Source organism: Centruroides vittatus, unplaced genomic scaffold (assembly GCF_030686945.1).
Source record: "Centruroides vittatus isolate TY-2023 unplaced genomic scaffold, ASM3068694v2 contig_453, whole genome shotgun sequence".
In the NCBI taxonomy this organism is placed as follows: domain Eukaryota; kingdom Metazoa; phylum Arthropoda; class Arachnida; order Scorpiones; family Buthidae; genus Centruroides; species Centruroides vittatus.
Window position 1 is genome coordinate 1,987,626 of NW_027122249.1, and position 15,270 is coordinate 2,002,895.

The following is a 15,270-nucleotide window of genomic DNA, read 5'->3' on the forward strand; positions in this document are numbered from 1 at the left end:
GAGACTGAAAACGGCGCCAATGGTGAGAGGCTAGTCTGGGAGTCGCCTGGAAAAGGTGGAACAGAGGGCTTGATGGACCCCGAGATAAGTGGGTTACCGCATGCGCTATCGCTCTATGGCGAAGGCGAAGCTGAAGTGGAATATACCCGGTTTCCGTGTAGAGGGAGATCAGGGGGGTCGATTTGGGGACCCCCAGTGCGGTACGAAGGGCCTCGTGTAATGGGCGCTCCATACGGCTAATGCTGGAGGGTGGAGCCCTCTCCAGGAGCGGGGTGCCAAATTTCACCGTTGGGCGAAGCACCGAGTAGACAAGGCGCAAGAGGTCGGCGGTCCGAGCCCCATTCCGGCAGGAAGCAAAGTATTTTAAGTAAGAGCAGGACCGCGTTAGTTTGGTCTGGAGGAATTGGGCATGGTTGTCCCAAGTGAAAGTATGTGAGAGTTGGAGGCCCAAGACCCGGACTACCCTTTGCTGGGGGATGGTCCCCAAACTGAGGGTGAAAGATAAAGGTGAGCGATTGGTTTTGGCTGAAAAATCGATAGACACGCTCTTGGTTGCAGAAAAGGACATGCTCCACCTTGACGCCCAATGTTCCAAGTGGTCTAAAGCTTGTTGGGCGCGGGCGTGGGCCTTGGTAGGGCTCGAGCTAGCAGAGAGGAGAAAGATGTCATCGGCATATACTATCACCGAAACATCCGGTGGAATAGCCCTCCAGAGGTCGGCCATATATAAGGTAAACAGGAGGGGGGCCAGTACACTCCCCTGAGGGATTCCTTGCTGGAACGGGTGGGGATGGGAGAGGATACCACGCCAGCGAACCTGGAATTGGCGGTCTAGTAGAAACGACTTTGAGCCAAGAAAGAAACCTGCCCCCGATGCCATAAGACCGGATCTTGGCCAGGAGGCCCTGCTGGCTGACCAAGTCGTAGGCCCCCTCCAAGTCGAGGGCCAACATAAAGACCCACTTCCATTGGGCCCGAGCCACTGTGACCTGATGGTGAAGGAGGAGCAAAGCTTCCTCTGCACCCCGATAGGGCAGGAACCCAAAGTGGTGTGGGTGGAAAAAGGTGGAACTAGCCGCAGAAATATGGAAACGGTGCAGAACCATTCGTTCGAAGAGCTTGGCCATATGGGAAGTTAGAGAAATTGGCCGGTAGGAGGCGCAATTAGTCGCCGGGCGGCCCGGTTTCGAATAGGAATTATATGGGCTAACTTCCACTCCTGGGGGTATGTCCCCACCAACCATGCTCTGTTCAAGGCCGCCAGGAGGGCTGCGAGGCCCAACGGGGGGAGTGCACGAATGGCCTGGGCCTGGATGCGGTCCAGGCCCGGAGTGGTTGGGCGAAGGCCCCGAAGGGCCCGAAGCAACTCCGCTGGACGGAACGAGCCATCCTCTAGGGTTAGCTAGTCGTTGTGGTTCGCTGTGATTGGAGCGAATGCGCCCGATGGGCGGTTCCGACCAAAGTAGGCGGCCAGCGCCTCTGCTTGCTGGGCTGGCAAAGTGATCTCTTCCGTCGTCCACAAAATGAGGTGAGACATTGGCGTGTCCGCAGGCGTGCGGAGGCAGCGAAAAATCCTATAGATCGTGGACAGAGAAGGAGGGGAGGAGCAGAGTCGGCCCCACCACTCCCGACGCGCTTGTTGAGATTGCCGGCGAAGCAGGGCACTGAGACGTTTGTAGCGAGTCCAAAGGGCCAAGGAGGCAGATTGGCGGGCTTTACGAAATGCCCTTCGTTTCTTAGCCCGAAGGAGGCTACACGCCGGAGTCCACCAAGGTGGGGAACCAGGGGGAGGAGGGGCGCGCCACACCGAACAGTCCTCCACAGCCTCCCGAAGCAGGCCGGCGAACTGGGAGTACGAAGGGGGGCGGTGGGCCAGAGAAGAGATGGAGTTCTCGAACCGGGTGGGGAAGCCAGACCAGTCAGTACTACAGCGAAAACGTACCCGAGGCCCCTGCCGGTGTGCTAGAGCGGTAATGGTAAGGGAGACTGGGGCATGATCGCTTGATAGAGTGTCTGAGAGGACGTCCCAAGTAGTCGAGCCGAGCAAGTCTGGAGAGCAAAATGATAAGTCGAGGGCTGAAGCGCTAGAGGCACTGAACTGGGTAGGAACCCCCGAGTTCAGGCAACAAAGGTCTGCTGTGGAGAACCAATCGAAGATCGTGCGTCCCGCCATGTCGGGGTGGGTGCAGCCATCGTCCCAGTAAGGATGGTGCGCGTTCCAATCGCCGCAGATGATCCGAGGGCGAAAGCCGTCCCGAAGCAAAGCGTCTAGATCCATGTCCGGCTGAACGCCTTGAGGGGCGTAGACGTTCACGAGGGAAAAAGGGCCCCCCGGGAGAAAGATCCTGAGCTCCAGGGTCTCCAGGCCCGCGATTCCCGGGCCGGCCGGAAGGAGGCGCGCGGGAATGGCCGTTGCCACCGTCGCTAAAAGACCGCCGCCGCAGGAATTGGGTCGGTCACACCGGAAAATGGTGAACCCAGGGAGGGAGAAGGAGGCTGACGGGACAAGCCACGTCTCCTGGATTAAAAGGACGTCTACCCCGCGGAGCCATGGTTCCGCCAAAAGAAGGTCCTTTTTTGCGCGTAGGCCTTGGGCGTTCCAGTGAACGATGCGAAGGGCCGAATTGAATTGGGCCGGACTAGGCATTATGTGCCGATTGCGCTGACTGACGGTGACGAAGTTTTACCTTTTCCGCTGGGTTGGCAGCGCCAAAGTCTTCCAACGATACCGTCCGGGTTGGGCCAGGCGGAAGGAAAGGTCCATGTCCGATGCTGGCCCGTCTGAATCGGAAGTTGCCTTTGGGGCCGCCTTCCTCTGTTTATTCCCTTTTTTCTTTCTAGGCGGGCCAGAGAGCGTAGGGCGTTCCTCCTGCTGCGGCGGACGTTTTTGAGCCTGGGAGGTAGGTAATTGTTGGGGTTGCAGCGAGTTGTCCTCGGGGAGAAGGAGTTTCGATTCCCTAGTGGGAGGGGTAAACCGAAATTCTGATCTAATTTGTCGGAGTTCTGCCTGTAGCGAGTCAATAGCCACTTCCAGCTGGGCGATTCGCTGGGTCAAGGATTGGTGGTCCGGGCCCCGTGCTGAGTCGGCCTGATGGGTAGTCTCTACCCTACCGCTGGGACCACTCTTGGCCTCCGGAACCTGGAGGGGTTTAGGCTTTGCCGCCGCCTGGGCATAGGATGATTGCTCCGCAGGCCGGAGACGCTTAGCCTCCGCATGCGAGCAGCAGTGGATAACACTCAATTTGAGTAGCCATGCTTCGGAAAGGTATGCCGGGCAGTTGGACGAGTCCGCCCGGTGAGGGCCCCTGCAGCGAACGCACTTCTCGCCGGGCGCGAGCACCCCGTGGGGTCGTGGTCCTCCCCGCAGTTTAGGCAACGACGGCGCCCACGGCAAGAAGCCGGAGCGTGGCCGAAAGTAACGCAGCGCCCGCAAAATCTGGGCTTAGGATAGAAACGCTCGCAGCGAAGCCACTGATAGTACAGTTTCACCGACTCGATCGGGTCCGCACTGGCAACGGAGAAGTAAACCGTCGTACTAGGGGTCATCTCTGCCCGGTCGATGTCTTTCCGCGTGAAGCGGCGCACCTCGACAACAGGCAACATGGCCTCCATGAGCATTTCGTAAATCTCGGACACGGTTAGCGAGACATCCACTCCTCTCAAGAGATACGCCGTCTGGGAGCATTCCGGGGCCAACCTGCCCCGCACCGACAAATCCCCAAGAGACGTCAGGGCGAGAGCCGTTTGGGCGGTGGAGAGGTCCCTTGTTTTCAACAGGAGAAGTCCACTCCTGGAATAACGAACGTTTTTGATGAGTTCCGGGCATGGGAATCGCGTCCGGAGTGCGGCGTGTAGCTCGGCTGGACGTAACCGACGAAGGGGGCCCTGGCCCTCCAGGAAAATCGTGAACAAGAAGTCCGATGGGAGGGACGGCTGAATAGAGAGGAGTTTATCTGCCTCCGCGAAAGGAGCCAAAACCCGCAGACCCGAGGGAGCGGGGCCCCCCGGGCCCGACTCCGGGGGCCGGAGGCGAATGCGCAGGGGCGAGGACGCCTCCGAAGCCATGGAGCAGTCCACACCGGATTAGACCCGTGAATCGCGCTCCTACCTGGGAGAAAGCTGAGAAATACTTTAATTCCGGAAATCCTTTCCGATGCTGAAGTCGCCACTCGGGACACCAGCCACCAGGAAGTAATCACTGGCTGGGAATGAGCAAAAACCAAACAGTCGAAAGGTCACCAAAAACTTCACACTCCCAAAAACCAAAAAATGAGAGAAACCAAAAAGCACAAGTCTAGCACTCGAATCTCCTGACAATTCGAACGTCGCGCCAAAACCTGTACGCCATCTTGGATCTTCCCTATTAACTTTTTCTTCTACAATTTGAATTGTTTCTTAGGTAAATTTAACAATTTTAAAACAAATATCAATGTATGCTGTAGCTTTTATGGGCTATTCAGCTTCAATTGAAAAATATTAATTTCTGGAAGAGAAATATAAAAACTTAAATTTTTTTTCCTCTCTCTCTCTCTCTCTCTGTTTCTCTTTCATAAATTAATGTAAATATTAGTGTGTGCATGTGTGTGTATATGTATACTGGTTTATACATTGTAATAATTTTTAAACATCATTTAAATAATTGAAAAATTTATTGTAATATAAAAATGTTCTATAATTAAATTTTGGATTGTTTAATGACTATAGTATTTTTAGAAGATTTTATAACAATGTTTTGAGTTTGTGTGTATTTATATATATATCATAATATAAAATCCATAAACTGTTTACTAATAGTCTTATAATGAATGAAGGAATTTAATTTTCCATTTTTTATTTGCCTATTTTATTACTTTTTAAATATATAAAAATCTATAAATTTAATAATAAATACTTAATGTGAGGTCTGAAAATTTTATTTTATGTATATTAAGCTGAAAACAAGTTCTATAATCATAATAGAGTTTATAATTAAAAGTAGTTTAACTTAAAACAAAACTTTTGTTTTTTCTTTTCTCTCTTCCTGATAACTGGTTTTTAGATAATAATGCATATATATTTATAAGAATTATCTTGTATTAAAATATTAAAACTTAAAAAATAAATATTTCTTTATACAAAATTTTATTTCTGTTTAAATACATATTTTCTAATATAGAATAATAATGTATAATTTAATAGTTAAAATATAATTTTGATTTACAAATTAATTTTTTAATACTCTTTTAAATAGAAAATTCATCAGCTCCATCTTTAGAAGTATCTGTATATAACATCGAAGAACAGGCTGTCGAAATAGACTGGCATAGCAAAACTGTGCGATCAGAGAATCTGATTTCATGCGAACTAGTGTACGGTCCTGTAAACGAACTCGACGAAGTTCAAGTTTTGTCCAATTTTTTACCTGAAGGCCATGTGTTCAGATTGCCAGGACTTCGTTTCAATGTTACTTATCATTTTCACATGATCTGCCACAGTAAGAGTGGTTTCAGATATGAATCAAATATTTTGAATTTTACAACAGGTAACCGCTTTGTTTTTAAATTAGAAATTCAATATTTTATTAGTGCTTTAAATATAAAAGCATTATATATTAATAAAAGATGCATGATAAAAGATTTCTTTTGAAAGACAGGTTTTTTTTAAATGGAAATTTATAAAGAATTTATATAAATAACATTGCTAGACTCCAACCAAATGCCAAATTCTATCAGGCTAGATATCGCTAAATACTAAATAAATTATGCAACCAATTTAGCACTAGAGGAAAGCATTCTAAATTATTTAAATTAATTAGTTAAATATTATAATTATTAAATTTAATAAGAGATGGCACCTAACACTTCCCTCTAGTGCCAAATTGGTTGCATAATTTATTTAGTATTTAGCCATATCTAGCCCGATAGAATTTGGCATTTGGTTGGAGTCTAGCCTATAAAGAATTTATTAGTAGGGTAGATGTACCAGTTTTGGCCAGTGTACCAGTTCTGGCCAGAAAACAAATTTAACTTAAAAATATAATCACCACATATTCAGATCTGTCCAATGAAACAAACTTTTATTGTTAACTGTTCACACAGTTAACAATAAAAGTTTGTTTCATTTGTGATTATATTTTTAAGTTAAATTTGTTTTCTGGCCAGAACTGGTACTACACTGGCCAAAACTGGTACATCTACCCTATAGCATTTCTTCCTGATGTTTCTTCTGGAATTTTGAACAATAAATGTTATTACAAATTAACATAATTATATAAATTTTAGAACAAAATATTTGTAATGAATATCTGTAGTATGCTATTAGTTTTTACATTCCAAAAAAAATTTGAGAGATTGGTGATGGCAGACATGATAATCAGGGGTTGCCCTATATTTTTTATAGTAATCACCAACTTATTTGCCAAAATAAAAAGTTATTTGCCAGGTCACTTTTTCACTTATTATGACTTTTGTACCAACCAGAAATGAAAGGATGTAGTACCAAACCTTCTTTATAGTACTTTCTAAACAATTCTCCAGTAGGTTATTATTTTGATAACAACTAACATTTTCGATTCTTGGCTGGATCTTCAGGTCAAACATAAAAGTTCTCTAAAAAAGAGATTGGCTGAACATAATTATGATATCAGCCACAAGCTCACCACCAACTTGGCTATTTATGCCTCATACAGTGACATCCAGGCTGATCTACAGAATGCTGCCATCATTATGCGAGCCAAATGATTGGAAAACATTAGGGCCTTAGAATCGCTGGAAATTTATAAAGCCAAAAAACAAGGGAGAAGCATTAATTTCAAAGATGGAAAAACGTTTGTCCTCACATGGCAGATATTAATTTAATAACATCAAAATTAAAACATTTAAAAAATGTTTAAAAGTTTAAAGAATTAACTGTTTGAAATGGGTTTAATACTTTGTATCCCACTTTATAACAATAATGCCATGCAGCTAATTTAACATGGAGATGCATTCAATTAACAGAATATTTTTGAAAACACAACGTTTATGTTTGACCTGAAGAAGACCAGCTGAGGATTGAAAACGTTAGTTGTTATCAAAATAATAAGCTACTGGAGAATTAGTTAAATAAATTCTTCTAACCTTTTAACCGGAGTCGATCTATTTTTAGAATTGCAAACGTTTTCACAGCCCCTCCTGGGTTCTTCTCCAGGCTTTGTCGTATAGGCCATTAACGTTCGAATAAACATTCGATTTGAATTTCTTTTCTGAATATTAACACGTGCAAAAGCTGGATATTTGTATTGTGCATGCTCCATGCTCCTCCCTTTAAACGCTGTTTTCTAGCAAAACCTGCCATGCACTGGATAGGATCATTATGTGATCCTATCCAGCGCATGGCAGGTTCTTCAACGTTATTAAAACTTAAATTAATAATCTTTTTAGAAATTGTTTTTGAAGTGTTTTCAAAAGTTTCCAAAATATTGAAGTGCCTGTAGATTTCAATAGAATTTCTAAAAAAAATTATTTGAGACTTATTCTACCAGAAAATTTTATAAAATAGCTGAAGGACATTGTGTAGAAGTGAGAAAATTGGTTATACCTTCAAAATATCTCATTGTATTTTCTGATCCAATGACTTGAAATAGAATTATTGGTCTATATTGATTATAAACCACTGTCTACAGTTGCTATAATGAATATTTTTCATTGTTTAATTTCTTAATATTAGAAATGAAAGTAAAATAATTTTTATTATGTATTAATTAATTACATATATTAATGTAAGTGTATCCTGATGATAGATTAAAAACATTTGATTTCTAGTGATCTATTGCTTGTTTTGGTATTGAATTTTAGATTTTAATTATATCCAAACTTAAACTGAAGATACAAAAGTATTTCTAATAAACCAAAGTGTGATTTAAGAGAAGGGCTGGGGAGTCTGTGTTGGCAAAAAATTTGCCGTTTCCAACTTTTAACTAACTATATACAGTAGAGCATCGATTATCCGACTTAATTGGGGACTGGGGTTGGTCGGATAACTGAAAAGTCGGACAACCGAAAAGTATGAAAAAATACATTATTAGTATAGTGTATTAGGCCTGGTTTAAATACTAGCCTCCCTTTCATGATCGAGCCAGTGCTGCCAACTAAAACATGCAAAAATTTAACAAAAATAATATTAAAGTAGCCAAGACATAACCAAATATTGTAACGCCACATCACTAGTGGACATTTGAATTTACCGACTAGAACGCGGTCGGTTAACTGATAAGTCGGTTAATCGGGGGTCGGATAATTGATGCTCTACTGTACTTCATAATTAAAAGCAGTTAAGCAGTTTGTAAGTGTACAAAGTTAAATTGTATGAAGTTAATTAATCTAACATCCCAATCTAATGAATTGAGATTAATTGTCAATGAATTTCATTTGTTTGTAGTTTAAATTTTAACTGTGATTACATTATCAGAAGTTAAATCTTTTCTGATTTTGTTGGATTCTCACCCATATAATGTTCAGAAATTGAAATTATGTTTCTGATTTGTAGGCAAATTTTAACCATAAACAATTTTGAATTTGAAATTTAATTCTGACCAAAATTTCAGATTTCTTGTTGCAATTGGTTAGAAAAAAAATTCAGCTGAATAACAGTGATTTTAAAAACAGTATAATAGCTTGTTTTTATTATCTCTACTTTCCAATGAAGTTTGGTACCTATTAGCCATATTGTAAATTTTTGTAATCTTTTGTCTTTTTCTGTCTTTTAAATAAAGTAAAAAACATAGCTTTAATCCTCTAATTATCATTAGAATACCAGTGCATTGCTAATTAATAAATTAGCATAATGAATTAAAGTATAATAAAACTCAGCAATGGAATGCTGGATAATATAAATAAATACTAAGGATTGGGAGTTGGCAAAACAAAAATGCCGACTCTCCAGCTTTGCTTATGAGAGACCATATGCTTTTCCATTATAAAGTTAAGGACCAGTTTTTGGATAATTTTATGGATTTATGTTGTTGATTATCTATATGTATATATATATAAATGGACATGTTTGTGCCTATATCTCATTCTGCAGCCAAAATTACACATCGCACATGAATGGTGTTTGTGTGTGGTAGTAGCCCCAAGTCTCCCATCGTGCACTATGGTGGTTGCGTCTCGATAGCTATAAGGGTGTGGGAGATATGGGGGTTGAAAGTGGTTGACTTCAAAAGTGTGTGACGCTTCAATGAGAATGTTCCAGTTATTTCTAGAAAGTTCCAGAACCTAGAGGTGAAATTTGGTACACAGTTAGGGTACGTCATGAAAATGCACACCAAGAAGAGATTTTTTGAAATTCCCCCCGCAGGGGGAGGGGGAGAGCACTAACCTGAAGAACGGCTTCTACTGTACTATTTTAGATGCAAATTTTTGTATTTAACTACGTTTTAGTAGGATATGCAATGAAAATGAACACTAAGAAGGGATTTTTCGAAATTCCCCCCGTGGAAAAGAGGGAGAGCATTAAGTCTTAACCTGAAAAACGGCTTCTACTGTACTATTTTAGATTATTTTAGATTAGATTATTTTATATTTAGATTTATATTAGATTATTTTAGATTATGATTTATTTAGATTATGATTTATGCAATTTTTCGTATTTAACTACGTTTAGTCTTCATTGAGTACTTAGGGGTATTAAATTGATAACATTTCAGACATTGTTATAAATATTTTTATATATTTCGATTTTTTAACCAAATGTTCGAACTGTTTTAAATTCGAATTTGTTTTTTTATGTTGGTTCGATTATAGAATGATTGTAAACGTTCCAGAAAATTAATCAAATTGAAAACAATTCATTTGATTTTCAGCAATTCTCATCATTCTCAGCAGTAGGTTTATATAACAATTTATTATGGTTGTTGAAATATTGAATGTAAATAGGGTTTGCTCGCAAAATCCATGCGAACGAAGTCGCAGATAACAGCTGGGAGATACGTGGGTTGAAAGTGTTAAGAATGGAAGTGTTAACAATAAAAGTGTTAAGAATGGGAGTGTTAACAATGGAAGTGTTAAGAGAAAGCAACGTACAAGATTTACAGGCGCAGATGCGGTTTTATGCATTTTTGCAGGAAATCGAACATATTTTTAAACTCATCTAAAAATTCTCTAATTAATCTCTGGAAACAGGGGGACCTAATTCTTGCATTCTGTGAAAACAGGTAAGGTTGGCTATAACATAATAATCTTAATCTTTGCTATTGTTACTTTTTGCCTGAGCAATGCTAGACTTATCTGCTAGAAAAGTCAAAAGAAAAAGAAAAGAAAAGTCTAAAAGAAAAGTCTTTTAACGCATGTCTTTTATATTAAAAAAAACTATATTATATATAAATGTACGAACAAAAAAAAAACCCCAGCAAAGCAGGTACTTGCAGCTAGTTTACAATAAATACTTAAATATTTACAAAGTAATAAAATATTTTGTTCAAACAAACTGATATTCTGACAAAAATAAAATATTTTTGTTTTTATATTTAAGTATTTAACTGTAAAGTTAATAAAATATTTTTGCCCATTGAAATTATGTCATTAATATTTATAGAAAATTGTATATAATTTAAAATATTACAATGCAATCTTGTGAACTATCATAATTTCATACATATGTTGAATTTCTTTTAAATTTCAGTAAAATATTACAGGCATTTAATTTTACTAAATTTTAAGATTAATCTTTTAATGGAAAGTAATTAAAGTGCAGAGAAGATGCAGTAATATATGATTAATATACTAATACATATTACTTCTTTTTTCTATACTCTTATTACTAGGCTTACAACTTTGCTTAATTGATTATGTTGAGAAGATAAAATAGCGTTAAAAATCTTAAATGGCCTTCAACTATTTTATTTTCGGATATTTTAGTTTCATTTGTACATACAGATCAGCATTAGCAAATATGTATTCATGTATAAAATAATTTTTCATCAAATTATGATTGTGTTTGTTATAAAATTTAATTAGATTAACTTGGGCATTAAAAAGGTCAAACTGATTCATACTCGTACCCAGCAGAATTAAATAAAAAACTTAAATCAACACCTTAATGCTTGCTGAGAAATTTTTAATTAAACGAACGTTTTCGGCCTCATCTATAGGCCATCATCAGGTCGAAATACAAAAATTGGAACGCTTACGTTCCATACATAGAATACAAAATTCAAACTAAACGTTTTTTAAAAAATGGAACTAATTAACGAAAAAAATAAAAAATAAATAAATAAATAAACATATAGTGAGAAACTAGAAAAACAACAATAATAATAACAAACGAACATAATATCAATATTACCTATCCTAACTAGAAATAATTCAATTTAAAATATAACTAAGTTCATGCCCCTCCTATAAGTTTTTAAGGGCATATTTCCAAGCCGAAGGAAGACCTTCCGCGTCCCTTGCGTTAATACATTTATCTTTTAGCTTACTTCTGTAAATTTCCATTTTTTCCGCTGTTCTCGCCAAAGTTGGGGAATGTACCTGTTTTATGATTCTCGCCTCATTCCACCGTACCACGGATCCTTCAGCTTGCCCCATCTGGGCTAGTACTGTTGTATTGGACCCTTTTCTAATATCATACTTATGTTCCTTCATCCTAATTCCTAAGTTTCTAGTAGTAACCCCCACGTACTCTTTATTAATGCCTAACAGCTGGTTCTCGTAGGGGATCTTATACACACCTGCCTTATCTTCTTTTTTAACTAATCCTTTATCGTTTCTAAGTATTTTATACAAATTCGGAGCCCTTTTTAAGATCACCCTTGCATCCTTCAAGCTTGCTATTTCTTTCATAATCCCTCCTAGATATTTATTGAATGTAAATTTCGTGTACCTATAAGGCCCTTGTCTAGTGTCTTTATCACTGCTGGTCTCAAATTTTCTAATAATTCCCTCTATGACTTTCCTCTTATACCCTAATGTTCCTGCTATCCGTATAATTCTTTCTATCTCCGTAAGTCGGTCTATCACATTTTCACAGTATATAAAGGCCCTTCTAATCAAAGCTCTAAATGCCGCTAACTTATATTTATAAGGGTCATAAGAGCTAGCAGGGATATAAAGTGGGCTATGTGTAGGTTTAATGAATACGCCAGTGGATATATGCCCTTTGCTAAATACGATATTAATGTCTAAGAAATGCAACATCCTAGAGCTTTTTTGCTCAAGCTTCAGGTTAAGGCCTTCTTCGTTTTCGTTAATTCTATCCACAAAGTTAGCAATTACCCGATTGTTCTTCCATATTATGAAAATGTCATCTACATATCTCTTGTAGTATACTATGTCCCTTTCGAAGCCGCGTAGCACTTTTAATTCTACTTTTCTAACAACAAGTTCGCAAAGGAGCCCCGAAATCGGGCTTCCCATTGGTACTCCCCTTTTTTGCTTGAATGTTTGGTCTTCGTAAACGAAGAAGGATTCGCAACATACTAGGTTAGCCATTTCTATAACCTCCTTTCTGTGTTGTGTTAACGTTGGGTTTTCTTTAAACAAGAACTCCAACAGCGCTTCTACGCAGGATTCCACTTTGATCGACGGGTACATACTTTCGTAATCTAACACAGTTCCCACTTCTTCATCCATCAAAGTAATGCTTTGTAGATCTTTAACTACCATAACAGGATCCTTTACCACAAACTTATTACTTTCCATCAACGCGGAGACGTATTCTTGCAATCTTTTTTCTAGGAGAAATGTAGGACCTTTTCGTTTTTCCACAATAGGCCTTATTTCCTTACCCTCTTTATGGGTTTTAGCGAAGGCAAAGAGTCTAGGGAGCCCTGGTCTAGGGTTCCGGCATTTTCGGAGAAACGGTAATATCTTCGCTAGTTTGGTTTCCTCCAGCTTTTTAACCCTTCTATCAATAGTTTGAACTATATTACTGTTGACCTTGATACATTCTGTTTTTCTGATGTATTCTTCTAAGGCTCTATCATACGTTTGTTTTTTCATTATGACAATTTGTTTGCTTTTATCTGCTCTCGCCGCAATCAAATTATTCTCTTTTAACCATCCCTTAGTGTATCTGATATCCTTGCTGTAGCCTTCTCTTTTCCCTTTATCTTGATTTTTTAATACAGTCTTCCACCTAATATAGTCCTTCTCAACGGGATCCAAACCCCTAATTCCTCTTTCGATCTCCTGGTATGACGTTTCCCATATCCCCGCTCTCTCTGGTACGAAGTTTGGGCCTTTGCTCAGCAGCTCTTTTACCCTATTGGGTATTTCAATTTGGTCCCATACTATGTATGTTGTGATGCTCTTCCTATTGTTTTTTGGAACCTGCTTGTAGATAATCCATTTCATTCTCTTAATATAACGTTTCTTTAAGCTCCTGTAGACCTTATCAGTAAAACGTGCAACTCCAACGTTCATGTCCATAAGCTTATCAGGTTGTTCATTAAACACTTTGTTTTCCAAATCAATGAGGCGTCTCAGGATCCCGTACTTTTTGTTTTTTGCAAATTTAATGGATTTCTTAAGGCACGCAAAACAAACTCTGAGTTTTAACGAGCCGCATTCTTTCGGGATGCGGATTCTATATATAGACATCGGAAAAACTTTGCTAATCATGCATTCTCTTAAAAATTCCAACTTACAATTAGCTTTGACTAGTTTCAACGTCAACTTCCTATATTCCTTATAAAGATCAGCCGGTGTCGCCATGTCAAACTGATTCATACTCGTACCCAGCAGAATTAAATAAAAAACTTAAATCAACACCTTAATGCTTGCTGAGAAATTTTTAATTAAACGAACGTTTTCGGCCTCATCTATAGGCCATCATCAGGTCGAAATACAAAAATTGGAACGCTTACGTTCCATACATAGAATACAAAATTCAAACTAAACGTTTTTTAAAAAATGGAACTAATTAACGAAAAAAATAAAAAATAAATAAATAAATAAACATATAGTGAGAAACTAGAAAAACAACAATAATAATAACAAACGAACATAATATCAATATTACCTATCCTAACTAGAAATAATTCAATTTAAAATATAACTAAGTTCATGCCCCTCCTATAAGTTTTTAAGGGCATATTTCCAAGCCGAAGGAAGACCTTCCGCGTCCCTTGCGTTAATACATTTATCTTTTAGCTTACTTCTGTAAATTTCCATTTTTTCCGCTGTTCTCGCCAAAGTTGGGGAATGTACCTGTTTTATGATTCTCGCCTCATTCCACCGTACCACGGATCCTTCAGCTTGCCCCATCTGGGCTAGTACTGTTGTATTGGACCCTTTTCTAATATCATACTTATGTTCCTTCATCCTAATTCCTAAGTTTCTAGTAGTAACCCCCACGTACTCTTTATTAATACCTAACAGCTGGTTCTCGTAGGGGATCTTATACACACCTGCCTTATCTTCTTTTTTAACTAATCCTTTATCGTTTCTAAGTATTTTATACAAATTCGGAGCCCTTTTTAAGATCACCCTTGCATCCTTCAAGCTTGCTATTTCTTTCATAATCCCTCCTAGATATTTATTGAATGTAAATTTCGTATACCTATAAGGCCCTTGTCTAGTGTCTTTATCACTGCTGGTCTCAAATTTTCTAATAATTCCCTCTATGACTTTCCTCTTATACCCTAATGTTCCTGCTATCCGTATAATTCTTTCTATCTCCGTAAGTCGGTCTATCACATTTTCACAGTATATAAAGGCCCTTCTAATCAAAGCTCTAAATGCCGCTAACTTATATTTATAAGGGTCATAAGAGCTAGCAGGGATATAAAGTGGGCTATGTGTAGGTTTAATGAATACGCCAGTGGATATATGCCCTTTGCTAAATACGATATTAATGTCTAAGAAATGCAACATCCTAGAGCTTTTTTGCTCAAGCTTCAGGTTAAGGCCTTCTTCGTTTTCGTTAATTCTATCCACAAAGTTAGCAATTACCCGATTGTTCTTCCATATTATGAAAATGTCATCTACATATCTCTTGTAGTATACTATGTCCCTTTCGAAGCCGCGTAGCACTTTTAATTCTACTTTTCTAACAACAAGTTCGCAAAGGAGCCCCGAAATCGGGCTTCCCATTGGTACTCCCCTTTTTTGCTTGAATGTTTGGTTTTCGTAAACGAAGAAGGATTCGCAACATACTAGGTTAGCCATTTCTATAACCTCCTTTCTGTGTTGTGTTAACGTTGGGTTTTCTTTAAACAAGAACTCCAACAGCGCTTCTACGCAGGATTCCACTTTGATCGACGGGTACATACTTTCGTAATCTAACACAGTTCCCACTTCTTCATCCATC

At 39.3% G+C, this 15,270-nt stretch overlaps 1 protein-coding gene across 1 annotated transcript in view; it reads left to right on the top strand.

Moving 5' to 3' along the window:
* Positions 1–15,270, top strand: part of LOC136977275 (uncharacterized) — a 39,004-nt gene that overhangs the window by 14,439 nt on the left and 9,295 nt on the right. Inside the window, exon 2 of the mRNA XM_067272739.1 lies at positions 5,231–5,521. Coding sequence (XP_067128840.1) covers positions 5,231–5,521 — 291 coding nt within the window. The remainder of the gene's footprint in view (positions 1–5,230; positions 5,522–15,270) is intronic.